The following is a 25647-nucleotide window of genomic DNA, read 5'->3' on the forward strand; positions in this document are numbered from 1 at the left end:
ACAGTATCGATTAATGAAAGACAGAAGAAACAGATTAAAGAAACCAGTAGGTGGGAATGATTGGCATGATGAAATGAGTAATCATCTATGCCTGCTGGTAAATTCTGCTGAAATTCAACAGCCTCAGGGAAGACTATCAGATGAATTCAGTGCTTCCATTTCTGAAGCCATACTGTATACTTCTATTTGTTCTGCAAAAACCATAAAGAGAAATTCAGTGGCATTTGTGGATTGCCTTCATAGTCAGCTATCTTCTTCCCTTTCCTCTATATCAAACTACTAGGACAAAAAGAACATGCACCTCGTACCAGTCCCAGCCACGTTATAAATAAATGCTTCCTTTTACAGTGACGCTAGCACAGCCTGGTTCATTCAGCTCCTGTGGATAGATGTCCCTTTCTCTCATCTCTTGCTTGCTATAACACTAGTTCAGCTTTCATGTGTCTCCATCATATCCCCCAGCACTACCTCTAGCTCCCTTCCATGATCCCAATCACAAACCCCAAACAATACAGCAGCCTCTTCTAAAACGTTGTAAATTGGCAATAAGGTAAGAGGCAGTACATGATGTCACTATTTTCAAACTAGAAACTTGCTGGTTAGCTAAAGGCAGGTCAAACAGAACATGTGAACACCTAGCATGTGCTCAAGTGTTTCCCTGAGCAGAGCAAAAATCTGAGTATTTATCCTCTTTAAGGCACCCCTTTCCATGAAAATTACAGGAATTTTCTTACCACACTCCCTAGCTTCTGGAGCAGTATGCAACACAATTCTCTTGTCCATTTGTTTTCACAAGAAGACAACTCAGCTACACAGGCAGGTCAAGAGCCTCACTACACTGCAGCCATAGCAATGACCTGGAAAGGGACACAGACCAGAGGACTGCAGAGCAAGCTGAAAAGGAACTGGATTTGCTAATAGGAAAACCACAGACAGCTGATGTAACAACAGCTGATAGGTGAAGTCTTATAACAAGGCAGTTCTCCACCTGTAACTTATCAAGATGAAGAAGACTTTCCTTCATGTATAATTTGACCCAAGATAATATAATCTTTTATTTCCTTCTACTGATACAGGTATAGGTAGGATTTAAAACCCATTCTGTATTACTACTCTTCATTTGGAAAGTCTTCTCATGTTGTTCTCTTTTACTAATTTTTGTAATGGAGATTTTTTTCAGAGTATCAAAACTACCTAAAAATATGAGATGGGGCAAAGGATACAAAGCTGAAAAAGAGGTAAGCTGAAAATCCTCAGAAAAGCTCAGAGCTGCTCTTGTTCTAGTGCTTTCTTGTTTCAGGGGAGTCAGAAATATGTATAATACTTTCTCAGATAATTGCAATATTTTTGAGTTTGATTGCAGCTGAAATAAAGGAACTAATATATGTCTCCTTCTACAGCACCTTGCGTTATAAGTTTTAAGTTCAGCTTGTTAAATGTTTGTGCTCAGTTCAAGAGTAAGTTCCTTCTAACTGGTGCTATGTACAAATCTATGAAATTAACCCTTACCAGGCTCATATCTTTTTCTTAAACTAAGCATTCAAGAATATAGTTTTATGAAACTACTGAAAGATATTCAAGTTTATGGAAAAATGCATACTGGCAACCTCCCCCCCCTTTTTATTACTCTACTTCCACTAGCTATTTCACTTTGAAAAACGCTCTTAATACATTCTTTAGGAAGACAAGACAGCTCATCAAAGGTCATTATAGCAATCAATACCACACACTGAATTTCATTAATCTCCTCAGTAAAAAGGAAGAGGTCACCACAGTCATCTATAAAAATCTAGGAAAGAAGACTGCGCTTTTCATGAGATCTCTGGCTTAGTGATGTTCGTTTTTAATAAATCTTAGACCACAACAGAAATTCCAGAAGACTGGAACAGTGCTAATGTTATGCCCAACTTACTCAAAAAAAGGTCAAATGGGATGAAGGTGGTATTTATCAACCATGTGCCTTTTATCAAATCCAGGTGAAACAAAGAACGAATTCATAAAAGTTTGTATTAATGTTGCTTTAAAGAATATGAAATATAATGAATGTGAAGTCACGTGATTTTATGGAAAATAGGTCTGTTCAACTAAAACCAGGTTCACTCTTTTGATAAGATTGTAAATTTGGTTGATGAAGGAAACATGCAAATTTTTTTTTTTTCGTGTTCAAGGTCTACTGCTGTTTTTACAAATGTGGCAGACATTTCTGCTGATAAAGTAAGCAGGTGATACAAAAATTATCATAATGGTAAATAATAATGCAACAGGTTGGTCAGCAAAGACGTGGTCAATCACTTAGCTGTAACCAGTCACACAGAATGCATTTTCATACAGCCAAAACCAAAAATTCTACATACTAAGACAAAGAACTCAAGACTATTTCTGTATCTACAGATTCAGGAAATGTATCTTACATGGCAGTGTCTCCTGCTGAGGATTTATGGTCATAAGCTACAGACCATAAACTGATAGTGTAATACTGTGCAAAACATTCAATAGTAGAAGTTAGCAGAAGTAGCTGGTGACTTTGCCCATCTGGCAAAGATATAAAGTATACTGCGCACAGTTCTTGTGTACGTATATATTTTTTTTTAAGCTGCTGAAAACTACAAAGAAGGTAACAAGTCACAACTCTTATTGGAAAAATGGCAAAAAAGCCTGATTGTGCAAAATAAAAAAGATTAATTTCTGCAGCTTTCTGAAAAGATGACTGGAAGTGATTTGATTACAGTGCATAAGTACTGTAGAGAAGAGGGAGCATCATGTATTAAATGGCTTGAATCTACTGAAGAAGGGTGTAACAAGAGCCAGTGACTTGGAGCATAATCCAGTAACATACAAATAAAGTACACATTTTTAACAGAGAGATAGAGTAAGTGCTGAAGCTATAAGGGTTGTGTTATTTTCTCCATCTACTGATGTCTTAAAATCAGTAACTTGCAAACTCTTTTTGAATACCCTCTTAAGAGTTCTCCAGTGGAGGTTCAAAGCTGCCTGTAGTGAACGCCGGTCTGCTGTCAGCAGCTTTCTCTTTGTATCCTTTGTCAGTTAAGGTTTCATGCAGAATTTTCCAGTGGAATTTCCATGAAATTCTCATAAGATGATATTAAAATGTGTTGTGGGAGACTCAGTTTGGTGAACTTCCATTAAAACTATGCAGGATAATGATGAAAGTCAGGATTGCATGAGGAAATCTGAGCTTTCGTAAGTTTGCAGTATATGGCCATGCAGCCAGGACAAAATGTCATGGGTGAGAATCAGAGAGTTTCTAGCTCCTTGTTCCAAATCCAAGCAAGGACTAACTTGCAAGCTTGTAAGGGGGCTTCCTTGTGCCACCTTCCTCTGAACTTGGCACAGGGTGAACACTACTATCACCTGGATGTTGCTCATTTCCTAGATTGAGTTTGATTATAGGAGGTTCTTTAAAATGTTCCTTGAAGATCTAGCAGTCCTCCAGAATCAGGGCAGACAACCTCACCTCATTTAGAAAAGTACCTAATTTGATAGAAAATAGTAGTATTTCTAAACAAAACAAAGGAGTTTGAAATGGGAGATTTCTTTTTTCACAAAGAAAATTTTGTCAGCCAGTCTAGGCTCAATGGAAATATAATAGATCAGATTTAAAGACCTGTCACCATCAGCGAGTTGCAAGAACTCATCTAGCAGTGCCTTCTGGCAACAAACCCAAGGAATCAATGAACAGGTGGGCTAAAAAGTCAGTGAAGCATGTCCTAATGTTTATACACAAGATATTCACAGCTTTATATGTAGTGATTGTGCTTGAGAGCTGACCAACTGCTAGTTTTCATGATATGGAAGATATAAACAGGGAAGTTTCAGAGCCTTCAGTTCTTACATAATGTGACCAATGTTTGTGCTCTCAGGAACTTACGCCAATTGTAGAACTCTACAGCTGAACTCCAAGCAGAAAGCCAATATTCTCATGTCATTCTGTGACATATGATTACTAGATTTGCTGCAGCAGAACTTAATTAAAATATGTTCTAATTTACAATTATCATATATTAAAAATATTAATGTTTTGATTTTATGGTTTTAATGATAAAAATGTTAACTTTCAATACACTAAATGTGCATATTTTTCCTTTGGGCTGATGGATAAAACTGAAAGCATTACAGTTCTCCATTAAGAAATCAACTAATAGTTTAGTATCATAGACATTCTGAAGAAATAATCATGTCTTTCAAGAGATTTTAAATGATATAACAATTTAAAGGGTATGTAGAAAAGTATGATTCTATATCTAGAGAAACATCATAATTTTCTATATCGAATTGCAATGAGACAAATTGGTTCCCATTGTAAAAAGAGGATGGGAAACCATGTGCATATTTGGATGGCACATGAAGTTACAGGTGGAGTTTTTTTGAGGGCTGTGATGTATTGTCCTGTACAAGATAATGTTTAAGAGTGATAGAGAAAGAAAATGCAGGGATGAAAAAATCTACTATGACAAGAAAGAAATCATAGGTTACAGAGATGTGCTGTGGAAGAACTGCAGCTCTTACTTGTGTCACAGCTTTTAATAGTTGTACTTATTTTCTGCACAGTAAGTATGAGCAAAAAAATTAGAGTAATCAAAATTAATTCAAATGACCCACATCTCCTGGAAAACTTGCCCACTCTAAAACACAGAAAATTAATGTTCAGCCTGACTGATTAATGTGAAAGTCTGAATGAGTAAAAACTTTCAGCATAATATGCTGCTATCTAATTCTAGGTGGGGCATTAACAGACACGGCATGTCAGCTACAGACCTAAGGGCATTTACATGAAAATGAGCTGCTGCCAGTTTTGAAGCCTGAGCTTCACTCATCAACAGAGATCCTCCTGTTAATTTTCACAAGAAGATATGGAAAAACAAAGGTAAAATAACTGGATTCTAGACAACCTAGTAGCTTTGAAGAGTACCAGAAGTAATTTAAGTAGCATGTAGAATTGGTTAAGGATCTAATGGGAAGCTCAGGCACTGTCTACCCACTGCCATCCATATCACTGAGAAGCTACAGTGCCATGTTCTATGTTGGTGGCATCAAAAGCAAGTTTTACTCCACATAATGGTAATCGTCTAGGGAATGACTTAGGTTAGAATTTTATGGTACGGTCTCTATCTAAGAAGAGATTTGAACTCAAGGACAACCACAAGTGGAAAATGGCACCAGAGAAGTGTTCCCAAATTTGCCGTTATCAGTGACAGTAGAAGTATCAATAACTCTTAATTCTGTTCTGTTATAGGCAAATGCATTCAGCTGATCAAGCAGCAATAACAGAACACTTTGAACTCTCTTTCCCACTGCTAGCTTGGAAATTCCTACCCTTAGCACTATTCCTATATTAGTAATTGTGGACATAAAGCTCAAGGAAAATGTCTTGGCCTCCATGTCACTGGATTCAGTTTCAGGTGTTTCTCTTCACCTAGCCCTTGGCCAGCAAGAAGCACATGCAGACAATATCTGGGTCCAAAAGGAGATCAGAAATGAATTTAATCTGCACACTGATGATGGTAGATCAAAGTGAGTTGTGTTCTGCTCTAAGGAGACAGCAGGAGCAGTAATTCTGTGTCAGTGACCATACTCAAGCCCTCCACAGAAAAAAAACCCCATACTTCATAAACTCTGCCAGTGGAAGGGACAAAACAACTACAGTACCACTCCATCCATCTAGCAAGCAAGCCAGCCAGGCAGCCATCTGAAACAAAAAGGCCAAGTTAATGCAATTAAAGGTCACTCACAAAACTATTGAAGTCTGCACAAAGCTTCCATCACAGAAGATGCATCATAAAAGATTTCTGTTTCATACTCAGGTCTACATCTCAAATGGATACATATACATAGAATGAGAATATGCTGAGAAGTGAGGAGGTGGATTGATTCACAGAAGTTTGATCTCTTGTCAACATAATTACTAAAAAGCGACATCAACTTTAGACTGGAGGCTAGAGTACAACTTAATAATTGACTCAGGTATATAGAATAATGATATATATTAAAAAAATAAAGGAAAAAACCCTAAAAGAATAAGTAACTGAGAGAGCAGTCAGCATTTTATGATTTTCTGGCTTTGTGTGGCCAGTGCTATGAAAGTCTAGAGAGACAGAGAGAGAAGGAAATGATTTGATCTTCAGACAGTGGCATTGTTCTTGGAGCAAAGTTCCTCACTACTGAAATTCTAGATGACTGAGAGGTTAAAAAAATTTGAATTTTACAGCACCAGCATTATAAATGTTAATGCTCAGATAAGGTACAGAAAAGCATTAACATTTATCTTGTTAATCTTACGTATGACATGGTTATCTATGAACATCCAAGACTAATAATATTTGCTCTGATTGGTGTGATTGAAATACTAGCCATAATCCGTCCTTCAAAAAGAACTGTGTGTATGTCATAGACTGCAAGATCTTAAAAAATGGAAATGTCAGTTCTCCATTAATGTACAAGACAAGAACACATAAAATGCAGAAACAGACATACTCTGTGAAAAGGCTTTTTTTCTGCAAATTATTATTTTGTACAACAGCATCCTGCCCAGACTGAATTAAGATACAAACAAGGGAGAAAGCCTATGCTATTCCAAAGTTTTTAAGAATCTAATTAAAATCATCATGTCCTCAGTGTTTCTCTAGTTATGATGATGACAATCACAGAGTAAGCTGCAGAAGGCCACAGAAAAGGATGAGGAAAGAAGCACAGGGTTGATAGCACTAAAACCACCCAGCTGCATCATCTGTAACACACCAGCAACACATGAGCCGAAGTGAGGAACTTCTTTGGCCTTTGGTGGAAGGCTGAGTTTCACAATACAGTCAAACAGGTAACTGTAGGAATGAGTTAGTGCTGTCTGCCATCCAGTTAATGTAGAAATAAGACCTGGTAATACATCCTAAATTCTTGTACTCCACCTCTTAAAATATTAGCATAAAAACAATGAAAGCCTAATACCACTGAACTGAAAATAGAGTATTATGTTCTAGTTTCTGCGATTTCTCTAAAATAAGGGCATATGGTGCTAGTTCCTGTCACAGGTACAATGCAAAGTGCTTCAAATGCCAGTTAAGCTCATTATCAAACTAAACTGAAACACAACTGGCTCTGAAAAGAGGTTAAATGGTTACTATGGTAATCCCTGGCATGGTCTAAATTGGTGTTTAAGAGCTGAGGAAAATGAAGAAAATAGCAAATTCCTTTCTTTCTCAGACCCCTATTCCTAAATCTTTGTCTTTAACCTTTTCAAAAATACTTCTTTCTCTGATGCTTCTGGAAACCAAGATCTTTTAGTTCTACATGGAGCGGGCACAACAAAGTGAGAAGAACTCAACCTTCTAGTGAAAAAGCTGTTGTTCTCTCTGTGAGAGCTGCTCTTTCCTTGTGACTTAAAATGCTGATCTCTGTTCTGAAGGTCCTTCTAATGACACTTATGATGGAGTATTTTGATACAGCCATCTTACAGCTTCCCTTAGCTTCTGATCCTGGTTTGTAACAGCAATCAAATAATGATTTTTTTTTTTTTTTTGTCACTGTTGGTTTGCAAATGGTGGGGAGAAAGGGAAATAAGTATTACCCTGGACTACTGCAAAGCTTCTGCTTAAAATACCAGTGAGAAACGCAATTCCTGCCTTTGGATAATACATTCGCTGATGCTGGTAGTCAGAAAAGTAAGTACATAAAAGTATAAGTGGATAACAATTCAGGAACATTTAATATATAGCGTGGTCTGTGGCCCTTTCACACCTATCAGCTGATTCTGCAGATGCATTTGCAATTCCTTCCAGATTAGAGCTTTATAACTGAGAGCACTCTATATTTATGGCTGAATTCCCTGGAATTCCTTCTGCAGCTTCCATCCAAAACATCTCTTTGTACTGTAGCTTTAGCACCTTCCATGTGGAATATACTTCAACCCATGCGAATGACCGATACATCAGCTATCTGAATGAATCATGTGCAGGTACACGGAAAATGCTTCCAGCATCTAAGTGATATAAATTCTGCTTAAGCCTTTTTAAGAAGAACGATTTTGATTTGTCTCAGCATCTTTGTCAAAAGCCTATAAAAACACCATTCAGAACACTGCATTCTGAAAGCCACTTTAACATCCAAATACAGTGCTTTTTAACCCCTTGGCTGGTCTTGCCTCTGTCCTCTATTAAGCATTTTAAAATATCCTATACTTGGAGCAATAAAACCCCACACAATAACATTAAGAGGCAGAGGTGGGGAATTGTCCACTATTCCGTCCTTCGGCCTTATAAATCTCTACAAGGTCTTCAGGAATATGCCTCGTCTACAATCAACATTAGTATAAGAATTATTATTTTGTGTATGGATCATTAGATGCTTAGCCCCAGGCATAGGATCTACTTTGTCAGCTCAGATTAACCTCAAGATGCCCTTCCACACTGGAAAGTCAAATGGTAAGTATGTTTTTAAGAAATAAGTAATACAAGTTTTTCTGATCTCAGAATGAATACTGGCCAGAAAATAAGGGCCTCAGCACAGCCTGAATTATTTAACACTATCATTGAACTTCTCCTTCTTGTCCACTGTCCTCTTTATTTGAATTTAATATCTGTAAAGCCAGACGGTCTGAGATGAACCAGGACAAGATCCCTTTTGATTTCAAGTAAGCCAATTACATTTGTTTTGTTATAACACAAGAATGCCTCTGACTTCTGAATGTAGGTATCTCTTCCAGATAGGGAGTTAAGAAAGAGAATATTCAACAAAGGTATATAGTGGGATTGTCAGCAGTTTGAGTACAAAAGGCGAGAAAAGAAATGCATAATTCTAATAGCCTGAAACAGCACTGTAACTGCTCTACTTTAGTCATATGGTTTTACCTTTGAAATCACAACATTTCAACATCTTCTATTTCAACATGAAAAACAACTAATTAACTGCTGAAGAATTTCAGATCAGGCTTGCTTATTCCCAGACTTAAGAACCTGTTTTGTTCTCTGTCTCACTATCAAATTCAGTTCATTTGCAGGACAGATGCTGCACTTAAAATGTTGAACTCTGCCACAAAACCTGGAAATTAAAACCCCCTTAGATGTAACATTTTAAAGTTTTAATTAGGTGTAAGATGAAGTGCACTTGAGAAACCTTGAACGCCATGCAGAAAACACAGTGATCCAATATAATATGCAGCTAAATAAAGAAGACCTCACATTTTAAAATTTGACACTGACAGCATCTCCATAGGGACAATGATACTTTCTTTTACAAAGCACTGTGCTATCTGCAAAACTGTATAAGAAATAAGTGTTATGGTTAGAGATGGGAAAGACCTATTAGATCATCTGTCCATCTCTGATATAACTGAAAACAACAGTGATTTGGTGTGTGATTTGATAGTGACGTTTGTAAAAATGTCTTTTCCTCTTAACTCTGCATTTCAGTGCTGAGGAATCAATGAGCTAGTTGGCTTACTAACTTTGTCAGTCTCTAACAGCACGCCAAGGTAATAAATACACTCATTTCAGGCCCACTTTTCCATCTCCTTTCTTCAACTTTTATTTTTTTGAAGAGGAAGGAAAGAACAATCCTCATGAATAGTGCTCATCAAGCTTCAAAGAATTGGTCTTCCACATCCCAGCTGCAGACCGTTTGCATCTCACCGCTTTTGCAAGGCAGTAATGTAGCAACTCTCCAGCTTGAGACTGTGCATCATGTAGGAGAGAAGCTGTTGTGCATCTTGCTGGTGTTTTCCAGCAGACTTCCAACTTGGAAGCCATACACAAAATATTCCCGTCACAACCTACTGTGATACAAGCATGCATTCATTGTGTAACCTATCCATGGTGGATGCCTAACCAGATAATGCATAGAGTCTTATGGGATGGCCGTCATGAGGTCTGCAGAACTCTCTGTGTTGGATACTGAAAGGTCGAAGAGCCTTCTCCTCATGGAATAAGGCTCTGCTTCTCCACTGCTTTCAAGGGGAAAAAAATGTTTCTGCTCTTCCTTATACTCCCTAAAATTTCTTGGAATGTTTGCTACAACAGGTTTTCAATTTAAGTGCCAATATAACAAAATGTCTGGAGGGAAATCAGCTGAAGTATTCAGAAGGTGACTCTCAGTATGATTCACACTGCTGCGAGCATGAAGAGGTCTGTCTGGCCTTCTGTACTGAGTGATAACAGATATTGGATGCAGTATGTACTCAGATAAAGTTAATGGCAGTGACATCTGGTAGATGACACAGAGGAGCAAACTCCTATCTTCTGTTTTTTAACACTCTGTGCCCAAACCATTATATGTCAGACTTGGTAAAAGTGAATAATCTTTCAGTATCTACCACTCTTCCCTCCCATGCTCTCAGTCATATGAGACTGAAGGACTACTAGATAAATCACATCCATATATTCACAAGGACAGCAGAGCTAAAAACAGCCAGGGAAAAAGGATTCAAGGCATGGAGCTCATTAGTAGTGCCCTCCCCAGTATTTAGCAGTCACTGTACAGACTCGTACATTCCCAAAGCCCTCTCACATGTAAGCATAACAAATGCTTACATAAAGCCCTGTACCTTCGAAGTGCTTCACCAACATAAATATATTAATAAGACCCTTCCCAGAAGAGAATGCAGTGTCAGAGAGATGCCATTCAAATGGCTGGGTTTTGAGAAGCAGAGCTTCAAATATTTCATTAAACCTTCATCCTCTGCCATCAATTTCAAACCCATTTAGAAAAAAAGATGGAAAGTACAGTGGAGCTGTATGAGCAAAAAGGAAGAGTAACTGCTCGTAAAATTATTTTGCACTCTATGATTGTGGTGGTAATTAAATTGTATATTCTGTGAGGTTCATCAACTGAATTTAACATAAAGTGAAATAAAAATAAGGCTTTTATACTTGGTTTGACTGATGCCACCTAGATAGTTCTTTCAAAGACTGGTGACAATTGCCACTGATGTGCATCTTGTTTAGGGGTCATAATTAAGGATAGTTTGGCATCTGATACTTAATTACAAACACATGTAGAATTCTACTTAGTGCTAGATTGTTAAGAACTGACAAATTCACCTAAGTGCTTTAAGGGCAAAAAAGGAAATAGAGGATGTGATTCTTCAAATATCACAGACAGCATACAGATGGGCTTTTCAAGGATAAATTCATTATGCAATTATAACATGTAGAATAGTCTACAAAAGACTTTTTGGTAATAATAGAATTACATTTGTCATACATTTTTGGATTAAATCCAGTTGCTTAGGTCTTAGTTTGTTTTTTATCATGTTTTCTTACAATTAGTAAGCCAGACTGTCATATCATTTTCATGATTGCTACGAAGAGACAAGCATGTGTCTGTTGCTACACGTGTGGCACAGGTGAATCATGTCAGCCTTTGTATGTGCAGTGCTGTATTTGCTAATTCTGAAGCCAGGGTACTGCTTGGTCACAGTGGTATCTGCTGTGAATTCTGCAACGTCTGCTGTGTCAGATGATAACAGGTTTATGGTGACAGGACCTCTCTCACCTCTCTTTGTCCCCTACTTATTATCTCCTAAAATCTACTAGAATTTGTATGACATCTTTGCTGCTGAGAAGAGGCCAGAGTATCAAAGATGGTGAGGTACTTGGCAGTAGTCAAAAACGGCAATACGAATTACAGTTCCTGGGAAACACAGCTCCCAAATCACTGACTGATGTAACTCCCTTGGTTCTTGGTAGAGATTTCTTTTCTAAATTGGGCTAAGAAATTCATTGAATCAGGCTCCACACATGTATAATAGAAGTAGAGGTTCCGTTACAGAGCAAAAACAAGGGAAGACCTTTTGCATTAAATACACTTGATTGACCTATATCTTGAGTAACTGATTTCTGTGGGGTCACTTTTTATTTGTACACTAAGCTCAGGAGCTGTTGTAGGAAAGCTACAACTAATATATAGAAAACTAAGATTAACAAAGTCTCCAACTAAGCTGTTAGGATATTTTTCCATATTTAATGAATACTTCGCATGCTTATGAGCACAGAGATGCAAAAATGGAACAGGAGACCTCCTGTATTATGAAAAAATGTTTAGGGAGTTGGTGCAAGCACAGTTTTTCAGAATATTGCCTAAATCCTTATGAATAAAAAACCCCATGCATCAGTAGCAGCTTCAAAAACGCCCTATCAAAAAAACTTTACAAAAATTATAATGTGTCTTTCTGTATATAGAGTACCTGAAATCTGAAGAAAAGTGAGGGCAGAGATTCAAACAGGAATCAAGGAAAGCTAGTTTCTTCAAGTTAACATGACTCTCATGCACATAGATTTGCAAATAAAAATTACAAACACATGTAAAAATACACATCCACCACTTCATTTGGGCTCTGAAAGCACAAACAAGGTACAACCTAGGTTTCCTCCCTACTGCAAACTATTTAAAAGTTCTTGTAATACTCTTCTAATATCCAAAATACTTGCAGAATCATTTCTTTTAATTACCTTCTTTTATTTTAATATAAAGTTCTTTCCAAGTCAGAATGCATTTTTGGAAGTAGCTCACACTGTATTTCAAGCAACTTTATCATTTTTTATTAGCAGGATATGACCTTTATGAAGCAACTAAGGGACTGAGTCAGGTCTCACTGTGGACATGAGCTAGAAAAGTCAAGAGGCAATGTTCTGTGCTACAAGACAGATGAAACCCCACACTAATCCATGCCATGTTGTCACCTGCATATGGGGATATCGTTGTTTATGTTCTAAAAGCTTGAAGTTATACTAAAAAGGTGAAGGTTCAATTCCTCTTTGTGTAGTATTTGGCTTCTTTTATGTGTTTTGCAACAGAAAAACATAAACCACTTTGATATCACACACAATAGTGCAATAAAAGTCCAGTTTGATACTTAATAAAGTTTGGAAGATTATTACACTCTGATTTTGTGTTTCCATGCTGAAACTTTAAAGGAACATGGCCCTTGAACTGCAAACTTCCTTTTAATCTTTCTTTCATTTTCATCTTTAGCTCTATGAGTGGAAGAAAAATCACCCATATAGCATTGCTACCAATGTTACATGCAATAAGAGAGCCCTGTAAATGCTGTCACTATGGAACAATTCCATGCAGAATAGTCTCAATGTAGCAGTGGCTTTCAAATCAATAAGCAGTAGAAGAAAGCCATCTGAAACCACTCAAAAATGCAAGGCTGAAATCTGCCATTTTTGAAAATCTGAGAAGGCTGCATGGCTCAACATCTACTGAATTTTTCACAACTTGTAGTCTAAATCCAATATCCAGGTTTTTGTCACTTGTATTAAAGAAAGATTTAATCCAGAAATTGTCCCTTTATTTAAAGAAACTGTAGTTCAAATCCAAAGCAGTTTATTAGCTAAATTAAACAATGAGCAACTTGGACTCAGATTCCTTCTCCCACCAGAGAACTGGAGCACACTGTGCACTCTGACTATTATGAGTGGGTAGATATTATCTAGCAATCAAAAGGAAAAATAATGTGAAGCTGAGTACAAAATGGTCATATAATAAGTAAAAAGGTGGATGTGCCAATATGAACAACCTCACAGGATACACAGTTTGGTGATATTTCCAAAAACTGACTTGTGTACGTGTAGCTTTATACCTACTAAATAATGAACCCACAGGATATTGGCATAGAGAGGAAAAAAAAAAAAGGTGATTAATATTTGAGTGAGATGCCATTTCAAGGTTTTTGTTAAATGCATAATTCTAATCAATAGATATTACTGAATAGCAGCTCAATAAAACTGTAAGGCATTTCAGTGAAAACCTACCATTATCTTCATGCTCAATAAGATATACCTTGAGATCCAAACACTGAGAATGATTATGGCCACAAAGAAGCCTAAATGAACACTGCTTTTATAGTTCAGATGCAAATTCTATGTACCCAAACTGCATTAATTCAAGAAAAAGTCAAATTCATGAAAACTTTCTTAATATGTTGCATAAAGTATCGAAACGATTGAAAATAGGATTAGCAAAGGAGAATGTACCATTCAATGAGTATTGCAAAAGATGCTAATCAAAAATTTATCAGGCAAAGTAAGTCTGAGAAATGCTGATAACAGATGGGAGCTGTCTTGGCAAAAAAGTTGCTAGTTTGAGTGTTTCTCTAGCTGAGGATAAAAGTGTCCTGGGTGAAAAAAAAAAAAAAAGTCTGATTTTTCTTACCTCTTCCTTCTCTGCACTTTGCAAGTCCCTCCACTCCTCAGTGACATGACCGAAGTCCACTGTGTTCATTGCAACCTTATATTCCCCAATGATATCATGTTTGGAGAAACGATCAAAGTCATACACTGCCATCACTAAAGTTTTTCCACCTAGCTCGGAGTATGGCACCTGCAAAGAAGAGAAAATGACAAACTCTGTATTGGAGACAATAAAGATCAGTGCACTACAATGCAAATCTATTTCTTTGGTTTATCAGCTGTCATCTCAGGTAAATTGAACTGCAGAGAAAGTTATGAGGTGTATTTGTTTCAGAGTCACCAGACGCAGTATTTTCTGAGACCATGCTTTGGCACTCAATAGAACAATGTGGCAGCTCACTCATCACTCCCTGTTTTTTTTTTATTCTACTTCAAATCATTTTGTGGGTGATGAAACTGAAACAGGAAGCCCAATTATTTGCACTGAGACACATGAACTTTTCATGCAGTGGTGTCTTTTCCTCAATAAATCAACTGTCATCACTCAGAAATCGGGAGCTTACAGACTGATGAAAAAAAACCAGAACTGGCTTACTGTACCTGACACAAAGTAATTAGACACTAAATAGTTCTCTTACAGTACCACTACCTATTACTTACCAAGGCACATTTTTCATTATTATATCTTTCACACCATAGACACTAACGTGCTTTCTAAGTCTCAGTGTATGGCTAGAAATTGTGGCAGAAGGCCAAGTTCTGACTAATTCTCCAGCTGTTCTGATGTGTTTTGGACAGATGCTGTGAGTTAGGATGCTTATGAGTCACATTTTGAATATTCAGATGGAGATGCGCAGTTCAGGTAAGCTACGCTTGAGTGGCTGCCTGGAGAGGTCTGATTTAGGAATTGTTTGGACTTAAATTGAACACTGAGTCAATTTGAATATATTTTGCAAGTATAAATGGTTTCCATGGGCTTCAGTAAACATGTCTCTTTTAATTGCCTATATAAAAAAAGAAATGGAAGTGTGGCATTATCACGGGCCTTGTTAACCTCTGTATGTTCCAGTATGTTTAAACCCTAGGACTGTTGTCTTTTGTAATATTTGGCTTCAACTTACTTTTTAAAATACTAATAACATGAGTAGTTTTCCTTTTTCATAACATGTTATGTAATGTTTAAAAGAAGCTTTTCAAGTAGAGAGCCAGCTCCAGCTTTCATTACTGAGTACAATAGTTTCAGTGGTTACAGGGTTGTGTATTGTAGTAAATACTATAGCAAAATCTATTTCGATTCTGTAAATTACCTGTACCTTCTAAAAAACTATAGGAGGCAAATGTATGTGGAAGGCAAAATTCTAAGGAGAAGATAAATGTTCAAAGGTTTCTCCCTCCATCAGTTTACAATACCACTTAATGGATCCCTGTCATTTGGAATTCATGAAAAGATCACATTTATCATTATGTACTTTTTTTTGGTTGACCTCAGTAAAGCTTACATTAGCTACCTTCTTTTTAAAGAAGATCTAGTGGCAGTGCTTCCTCTATTCATTACCTCTAAAGTAGCCTCAGCCTCCCACCTTTGTTCAGGACTACCAAGGATGTCCTCAGCTCCTGTGAAGGATTGTTCCCTCTCCCTGCTTTCCGCTCTGCTCAGAGATACTCAGCCTCTTAACTTAATGCAGGGGAAACCTTGGTAGAAGAACACGTATAGGAGTGTTTTTCTGGCACAGACATGTCACTCTTATAGACATGAACCTTCTTCCCATTTTGGGCCTGAGGAGGAACACCTCCCTCTGCCAGACTGGTGTAGTCCAGCAAGGATGTCTCAGTTTGCTTTTGGCAGCACAGTGTGGGTATACAATTCAGACAGCTGGAGCCTGACGAACACCTGAAACAGTACCATGGATGTCTGGGAAACAGAAATGAAAGGGGGGACAAACACAGGGAACCACCCAATGAAAAAAAAAAAGGCATGAGGTCCAGGGCTCAAGATGCAATACAGCAGAAGCATAGCCCATCTCATCCCCATTAGCCCTTCTTTAGGAGAAAGGCAGGCAGCTCAGTGCTATGCCCTGGGAGAAGGTAACAAAATGGACCTGGGCTGCCTCGTGGGCAGCTCTGCCAAAGAGAGATGGGAAGGATGCCAACAGAAGCTGTGCACCACCTGAAGTGGTTCACAGAAGTAAGGCTCCACCCAAGTAAACAAGATAGTGTCAGTAGTTCCCATAAAAATTATTTATTACGGTTGCAGTATTACTTAAACGGTCACTTGTCTTTTTCACTGTAGTCCCCAGAACAATGATAGTACTTGACATGCCGCATTGGTTTTCTCTTGAATGCAGGCTACAGTATCCAGGATGCTTGGATGGGATGTACGTAAAGACCCTGTCAGGTCTTGCATGGAAAGCAAACTTTCTTCTGGAGCATGAAATTTGAATATTAAAGATGTGACTTAAAACAATCAGGTATTATAGCCCAGGAGTGGATGATCTGATTTATAATTTGTGCCTCCATCTGAGATGACAGCATTATTGGTTCTTTCTTTTCTTTTGTGAAGCTACACAGGAATGTGTAATTTATAACTGTTTTCTTTTAAATACCCTCTTAGGAAAGCTCAAGAAAAAAATAACTTTGCACAAAAAAATTATTTTTGTGAACATCTTCAGGGGAAAAAAATAAGCTTATATATGCAGTAGTAGTTCTGGCCTCCAGGGATATCTTTCTCATTGAATGATTACATAGCCTGAGTCTTTCACTGTTCCTGTTTTCAATCTGGAGCTGTCATTATAAGCTTGGACATAGAGAGAAAGGCCTAAAGTAACAGCAGAGGAATGTATATTAGGAGAAGCCCTATGGAACAGACTGTATAGTATTATTCTATTGTATTTAACTGGGGTTTAGGTACATCTACAGTTTTAGAAAAACATTATTGATAGATGCTGTTGGAACAACTTAAATACTGCAATATATGGCTTAGCTACATTTATTTAATTCATATGTTATTAAACCTGAGACGTGATTTCTTATCATATGTAAAGTAGCATGGCAAAGAATTGCTATAACAAAGTCTAACAAGATTAATCTGCCATATTGTCCTTCATCCATTTACCTTCCTTGGGTTTTAATTTATCTTTGAAGGGAAAAGAAATGGTATACTGAAATTCATATAGCAGATTACAAAGATATCTAATGAAAATGTTAGTCTAGTGAAATTTACCTGATATTTGTCAAAGTGTCACTGTTTGCTGACTTTTAAGTTTTATCCAGCCATAAAATATGGATCAGATTGTCATACATCAGGATAAATGAAGTGCCTAGAATCAAGCTGTGCCTTTTACTGATCCTATGTTATACCATTTTCATCATAAGACTGAATGTCACTTTTCTACAACATGAAAAATCACTATGCTGAAGCTACAAAACAACTAAGACATCTTGGTTTGTAGCCAAGCAGAGGTACATCATGGTTAAATAAAAAAGTTTTAATAATTAACAAAAAAAATACCTTGAATGTAAATTGCTCATTGAAAACAGGGTTAAGGGTCTTCCTGTGGACTTTTGTCTCATATTTCTTCTTCTTATCAGGCAGCAGAAAAACTTTCACATAGGGATCGGATGTACCACCCATATCTAATGCAGGCAGCTCAGCTGCTTGAATAATCCCAACCAGAAGCTGAAAAGAGAGAAAACCAGCAGAATGAAATTTCAAATAGATATTTCTAAAAAAACTGTAACAGAGAAATACACATGCAGACACTATTTCTGGTCTATGAAAAACTGTTCCCTGCCCCCACTCCCCCCCTTCAAGGAAGGCAAATGAAACAACACTATAGATTTTAGAAAACCAATTATAGCAGATGCAGACTGTACAAAGGCTGTTTTTAAGCAGAAAAGAAGTTTTCAAAGGGCAGCTGATTACAGCTAAATACAGACTTCATCTTTTTAAAGACTGCAATCTAACTTTCAATTGCTTGCTCCTCTTATGCATTAGTTTTCTGTGCTGGGCATGATGAATAGAAATCACATTATTAAACAATCAACAGTGTCTAATTTTGACTATAAAATTTGTATTCTAAATCCTCAACATGTAACCTTCCCCTCAGACAAACACAAGAAGGTGATATATCAAACGCAAATCCTCAGGCAGATCTTTATTGAAAACAAATGGATCTTGCAGTCTTCCTTATATTTATCTTCCCTTGCTATGTATACAGATGGGTCTAGGTAGTAAACAAAGGACAGCATTTTCAAAAAAGACCCCATGAAAACTAACCTTTGATAACTAAATCCTAATATTAATTCAAAATTTCATTGCCAAACAGAAAAATTAGTTTCTTAAATCTCTTATACACTTTTAAAAATATGACTGAAGCACATTTGAAACTTCTAAATGCCTTGGCCATTTTTAAAGTGTTATAAACGAAGGTGTGTTGTGTTATGTATGTTATGTAATGTAATGCAATGTAATGTTACGTCATGTCATGTCATGTCATGTCATGTTGGCATCCCAGCCTGTATTTGGCCTCATCAGCATAATGGATTTGAGAGAAAGAAAATACTTCTAATCTTGTTTCATAGATGCAGAATTAAGGTAAACATTTAAGTGACTCTTCAAGGTCAGTCTGGAGATATTAAGAACTGGGAATGAAATCAGAATATTTTCTTCTAAATCAGTACTTCAGTCACAATATATTTGCCTCTCTCATGCATGGATTGTTTAAAATTGGAAACAGAAGCTTTAACAACTGGAATAGAGAACAATATAGTCAATCTAGGAAAGAAGCTTCTGGCTTCTGAGAGATTCCCCAAAGTTGGACTTATTTTTACCAGTTTTAAATTCACAGTATGGCCTGCATGCTTTCCCACCTATAGGACTCTTAAGCTCCAAGAAACATTTTCCTTTAGCTGCAGGAAACAATTCTCCTTTTCTGTCTCATTCTTATTCTAGATGCATAACAGTTCATAAATACATGGATAAGCTCAGGATCTACATCAAGTCTTTCACATCAGAGTGAAAAACAAGTCTATGACTTTTAGTTTACAGAGTGGAAAAGCAATTCAATTTTCTTTTAAAATTTCTCTCTCTAAAATTGAGACATTGTGCTCTGGAGAATATATTGGTCGTCTTGTCTCCATTCTTAACCCTGTGCAATATATTAGCCAGAATTTTGGTCTACAGTGTCATGCCACCACACTATACTAAACTAACTAATCTCCTCTTCCATTCTTTTAGATCATCTATCCTCTGACAAATTCCAAGCTGCAACATAGTTTCGAACAGCAAAATAAAATAGGAATTCATAGCTCAAATAATTTATTACCTTAGTTAAATACTACATGCTTTTACAGATTTGTTGCTCTCCCATCCTATTTCCCTTTGTAAAATATAGTTCATAAAATCCACATTTTCTTTAATAAAATACACACAGAAAGTATGTTTTCATATTCTAAGAAAACTGAAATTCATTTGTCAGAACACATTTGCAGCTTTTCCTTTCCCCTTCTTTAAATCTTCTGCTTCTGATGAGTCTAATGCTTCATACCAATTTCATACTGATTTCAAGGGGGATGAGTGTGACTCATCATATGGACAGGGAATTTGCTCTGGGAGTCAAGGCAAAGCTCCTTTAACCACAGGTTCTTGAAAGGCTTCAGAATTCTTTTTGGCCCCTTCATTGAAAAACAAGCACTAGTAGTCAGAAAATAGTTGAAAAGACAGGGAAATACTATGTATTATGCCAGGTCATAGCTGGCATTACTGCTGATACAGTAATTTTTTAGAATTGCTCTTATTTTCTTTGTCTTGCAACAAGTAAGTGAACAGCATCAAATAAAGAATCTGAATGTGGAAATAAATCACAAGTACATGTAGAAGTCAGTTCAGATGAAGAATAGGAATTAACATGGATTTAAGTTTAGTAGTTATCTCCTTCCCTAAATAGAGAAGAATGATGTGGTTTTGACTGAAGTTGTCAAAAAATGAAATGCAGGATATGTCTTCTCAAGTTCACTGAAAGACATACAGTAGAAGTGAGTAAGTCAGATATGGTGGTGTACTTTGGTCCAAAGTTAAGCACAGTGAGTTTTAATGTGAGGCTGTGAATTGGTATAATTGACAAAAGTCATCCCAACCACAAGAGGATAGGCAAGAGAATTAAATATGAGCTAGTTCAGGATGTGGGCAGACCTGTTAAGTAGGTCAGTTCTAGGCCAACATCACATTATGGTGTTTATTCCTACTGAAAACTTGGTATGCCAAAATTTGGTCTTATCAGTTTCAGAGTAGGGTACTGAAGGAGTATCAGTCCTTGACTGGAGTAATTCTTGTCTAACTTTCCTATGTTTCCAGGGACAGACCTTTTTAATTGAACTTGTGTTTCAAATTACATTTTTTTGACTAGTAGGTGTACTTTCATGGAGAGCAACAGAAACTGATGCAGCTAGTTAATAAGGCAAAATGAACACTTCGTGAAGTGGGAGAAAGCTACTCCTGGCAGTCTTATCAACTTGCTAAAAGATACTCAATGAATCAACTTACTTTTATGTCCCTCTTGTTTCCCCCCTATCCTTTGTTTGCTTAGATTTCAAATATCTGAAGGCTGAAGCTGTCTTTTACTGTCCGCGTGCAGACTCCATAATATAATGTGGATTGACATTGATTGGTGATGCCTTAATATAAGTTATTAATAACCATTAGATAAAACTGTCTTCAATTTTGTTTAAAGGTGTAATATAAACTCCAAGTATATTGAACACTAATTTAGTAGTACCTCTGTCAAGAATCTTCAGTCTTGCTGTCTCCCTTTAAGTAAGAATTTCAGAAATATCTACTGTAACTAAATGCATTACTTCATTCTCCCCTTGCACACACAGAAATGAAATGTTACAGGTTGGTTGTTTCAAACCTGATTGTTCTGAAAGTCATAATCCAAAGAATATTGGATTTTCCCTAGTTTCTCCACTTCTTTTGGTTCTTCTTTCTCTTCCCCATCAGTCAGCCCAGTCTCAGCATCATCATCCTTAAGAGCCTAGAAAGAAGGAATGTAATATTCATAAATAAGGCAAACTCTTAAGTACTAGTTTAAACTAGACACTGTCCTCAAATCTATTTTAAAGCCATTAAAAGCAAGCATGACAGCAGAAATCCAAATATGCAGTTTACATATTTATAATATTTAGGTTGCTCAGAAAGATGTTATAAATCAGCAAGCAAGCAATGGAAGTAGGAAGAAAGCTTCTTGGACTATTACAAGCAACTGTTGTTATAAAACCTGAAAGTAGAAACAAATATCAACTCAATTTAAAAAAAATTCTTCTGGATTCACACTGGCTCTTAAAGAGGCACAAGGAGGCAAACATGCTATTAAATAAGCAAAGTCACACATTCATTCAACTTAAGAATATATTGGCAATGTCAAACCTGGTTGTGCATGCTGTGAATTGTTTGCAATTGGCACACGTTTCTGTAGGATTACTATGATAAAGAGCATGTGCTGTGGATGAGTTCTTCCTACAATCATATGCCAAACATTTTTCATGTTTATTTAGAATGAATATGGAAGCAAAGTTTTCACCATGCCATTAGCAAATGCATGTTTCTCCTTTTCCCTCCCTCCCGAGACCAATTTCCTTTTTATTCATTCTTGCTATAAAGCTTGGCTGAACCAAATTGATTGCAAGTTGATTTTAGTTTGCTTGGAAAGAAACACAAAAATAAAGAAACACAGAACTGCTTACAGCTTTGTCTATTGCATAAAACCTGCTATTTTTAAAGGACACAGCAGTTATCTTAGATTTTATACATAATTAAAATACTAATGATGTAATCATTTTTTTGCTGTACCAGAAAGCAGAAGTATTTGCACTGTGAAAAAGGGAATTAATATAATTATTAAACTATATGAACCATAACTAACTATGTAGCACTTACTCCAGCAGATTCTCACCTGAGTAATGGGCAAAAGTGATGAGACAAATAGTGAAAAATTGTGGGAAATGTGAAAATAAAGCTGAGAGTCTAAAACCAAGGAATCAATACTGAGCATTCATCCAGAATTGTTATTTGCATGTTATAATGAACGGTATGTTTATCTGTAGAAGCCCTACCTGGATAAAAGTTCCTTCTATATGGAGCTTCTGCTTGCACAAACAGACTATTAAGTGCAAGAATAAGATTTGTTATATTCTTTCTTTTTTCACAATGTGAGGTGGTCTGAAGAAACCTACAGCATTTATAAACAACAGGCTGCAGCTGGAGCTCTCTACCTGAAAAGACAGCAAGGCTAGAAAGTAGCTATATCCACTGTTGATGGTGGTTGGTGAAAGAATGCACATTAAAGTATTAACATTCTCACTCAGCTATGAAGGCAGTGGGGGCCATGCAACAGTTGTTTGGGTGTGGTAAGAAGAAAAATTGATCTCTGAAGTAGAAAATGTTATTTTTCGGAAGCCAGATCTAAATTCAAAAGGTCAGACTCAAAACTGTACAATATTAAGCAATTATTTATCTACTTTTTGAAATAAGCTAGCAATTCAGCTGGCATAGATCAACTGAAATCAATGCAACAATATTGATTTATGCAAGCTAAGAAGCTGGGTTTGAGTTAAATATCTGAATGTTAGTGAATCATGGACTCTTTACCAGTAACATAAATTGCAGTGTGCCTGGATGAGATCAGTGGGAAAGGTCAGTAGTGAATGAGAATCACCTGTGACGTTGGAAGCGTAATACTTTTTGAATTTCTATTTGGAAGGGCTAAACTGACTGAAAAGTTTTTTGAGACATTTTAATCGCCGAGCTGCTAGTGAGTTCCCTGGCTGCAGCACAACATTTTTTTTAGTACAGTAACAGGCATGACACTTCAAAACAGACAGGCTCTATAGGAAGAGGCACAGCCCCTGCAGAACCACACATGGGACTTTCAGGGTATGGAGTGATGTGATTATGCCCAACACCTGCTTTCACCAGTAATAAAAAAAGCTTGAGGTTTTGTGATCATGAAAAAAAAAAGAGATGTGACTCAATCCAACTGAAGCAGCCACATTTATCTGAACCTGGAGACAACGGGAAGCAATAACTCAGAGGGGGATGTTAACTCCAAGACCCACTGCTCTGAATCATCCCAGTATTGCCCTAACAGAGGACTCCATGATATAAGAGTGATAAACAGCTCCAGTACATCACCGTTTCTGGAATAAGTACTGGACATTCTGTTGTTTCATCTAGTTTTGACATGGATTTTTTTTTTTTTTTTTGAGAGGAAATATCCTACAGCTGTTCCTCAGAGAGAAAAGAGAGAATGCAAAAAGAACCTTATATGCTAATTTCTAGGTATGAGGAGTTTGTAACTATCGCACCAAGGCAACAGTTACATATCCATACTCTCTGCAGGAAATGCTCTTCTGCATAGATGATCAATCCAGGAGATGCCAGAGCTGTGGGTAACTCAATGTGAAAAAGTTTTTACTATGACTATGGAAAATATAATGGGAAGCTAACATCCTTTCTGCAAGGGAGTTTTGAAGTGCAGGCAGAAAATATTGCATGGTTGGGAAACTCTTCACAGGTTATGAGAGGCCTATTGGAAGGTGAAAGCTATTTCCCAGCGGAGATGGTAAACACTGCACGTTACTCACCACAGCTGAGGAGCTATATGATTCTTCTTGACCTTGGCTCAGAAACACTGAAGCACTAAGAAACACTAAGAATGAAATGGTGTTTGGATTTGGCCAGGGTTGTGGCAGGGAGGGGAGGGAAGAAATGACAAATTATTATCGCTACAGCAGTCTGTACATAATAGCTTTTACCGTCAAGAGAGGAATTTGCTTTCAAACTATAGGCCAATGTTTCTAGAAGAGGCTGAGTCAAAGGAAGCACAGAAATTTCTCATGTTTGATGTAGCTGCTGAGATCCAAAGAGGAAAAAGAATTGGATTGCTTCAAAGTACTTGAAACACCCCATAGGGATTTTAATTTTGTATTAAGATTCTCTGAAAGATCAATATTTAATGAAATGGTAGTGCAACCCTCAATTTATAGCACACTGTGTCACACTATATTGGATCTTACTGTTGTATTGCTACAATCAATTAAAATAAACAGCTATATTTTATTGGTTTTAGAAACAATAAAATATTTTTAATTATAAGCCTGCTTTTTCCTCAAGCCTTTCAGCTGACACAACCGTAATCAGAAAGCCCGGATTTAGATGCAGAGGAATATAAGCCTTTTTTTTCCTTAGTATTTCTTTTAATTCCACAACATTTTAAATGCTTTTTCTGTGAAATATACCACATAGAAATGCATTATCACATTGTGCTGGAGAGCAGATTTATCTTTTCTAATTTGGGATGACCATGAATTTCACTCAAGCGGTTTCTTCATCTCTGTGTAACATACACAGAAACATATAACAATGAAAGCTCTATATCCTCTTACATGTGTGTAAGTATCTGAAAAATGTAGGCTTATATGTATGCAAGTGTAAGAATGTACCAAAAAAAATATTAATCCAATGCAATCATTACAAGGTGATACATCCACATCTAATGAAATCAGCAAGTGGGAAAAGTTACTTTGTGCCAGGGACCTTAACAGAGCCACATACGACATATATATGACACATGTTTTCTTAGACCTGAAAGGCAAAATGAATTTTTGAGCAACCTCTCATTTAATCCATATTTGAGTAAGTTCTGTAACTAGTTCTAACCAAGGGTGCAGACATAAATCTACATATGGCATTGGGATTTTCTTTTCTGTGCCATGTTTAGTTAATAATTTTCAAGCTCATCTACTCTGTAGTGGTTCCTACAACAAATGGCTCAATTACAGCAATCTGGGATCCACAGTTCAATATGCTGGCCATTTCTTCACTTCTGTAACATAATTAAGAATGGTTTTACAGTGTCCTCTTTTCTTCTGGGTTGTTAAAGAAAACAATTTTAAATTTTTTCATAGTTGCACCGTTTGAATTAAAAAAGGAAATAAAAGTCAAAACTGCTTGTAATTGCAGTTCTGCAAACTCCGTACCTTACAGTGTGTTTTTACACTTCCTGGGCTTCCTCCCCTTCTCATTCCCCTAGCTGACCAAAGCCTCTCTCCAGTGACACTGCCTCATGATACTGCAAACATCCCTTGCTTCCAGCTAGGTTCCAACAAAAGCCCTGCATCCTGTCACTGGGTTACCCCACTGCTATCCACCACAAACCACAGGAGAGATTTGGGGGAATAAAACAGGTTTATGTACACTTTCATTTAATCCTTCCCAAAACCATGTGTAGAAACTGAGAGGCTCTGCAGGGGATTTAGCACAGCTGGTCTGTTGGTTGCCTCCAGATTCCACATTGTGCAGAAGCTCCAGAGAAGCAAACTGACATGAGACTCAGGTAACAAAGATGCTAGAGGAGCAAGTGTACTTCCGTATCTCCTTGCTGTAGAGCGAGGCAGAGGCCACAATCCTGTCTGAGTCACCAGTGTCAGTCTCGGTCCAGCCGGGATTGGG

General features: G+C 37.1%; 1 protein-coding gene across 6 annotated transcripts in view; it reads right to left on the reverse strand.

Annotated features, from left to right (window-relative positions):
- The window catches only part of SYT1 (synaptotagmin 1), a 277485-nt gene that overhangs the window by 60996 nt on the left and 190842 nt on the right, over nt 1-25647 (reverse strand). For 5 of the 6 annotated variants that reach the window (XM_026865087.1, XM_026865070.1, XM_026865078.1 and 2 more), the window contains 3 exons: nt 21050-21172; nt 17650-17817; nt 14164-14331 (listed from right to left, as the gene is read on the reverse strand). In XM_026865087.1, coding sequence (XP_026720888.1) covers nt 14164-14331; nt 17650-17817; nt 21050-21172 — 459 coding nt within the window. The remainder of the gene's footprint in view (nt 1-14163; nt 14332-17649; nt 17818-21049; nt 21173-25647) is intronic. The other variant, XM_026865060.1, reaches the window with a different exon arrangement.

The sequence above is a fragment of the Athene cunicularia genome, assembly GCF_003259725.1.
Source record: "Athene cunicularia isolate RWA chromosome 1 unlocalized genomic scaffold, athCun1 chr1_part2, whole genome shotgun sequence".
In the NCBI taxonomy this organism is placed as follows: domain Eukaryota; kingdom Metazoa; phylum Chordata; class Aves; order Strigiformes; family Strigidae; genus Athene; species Athene cunicularia.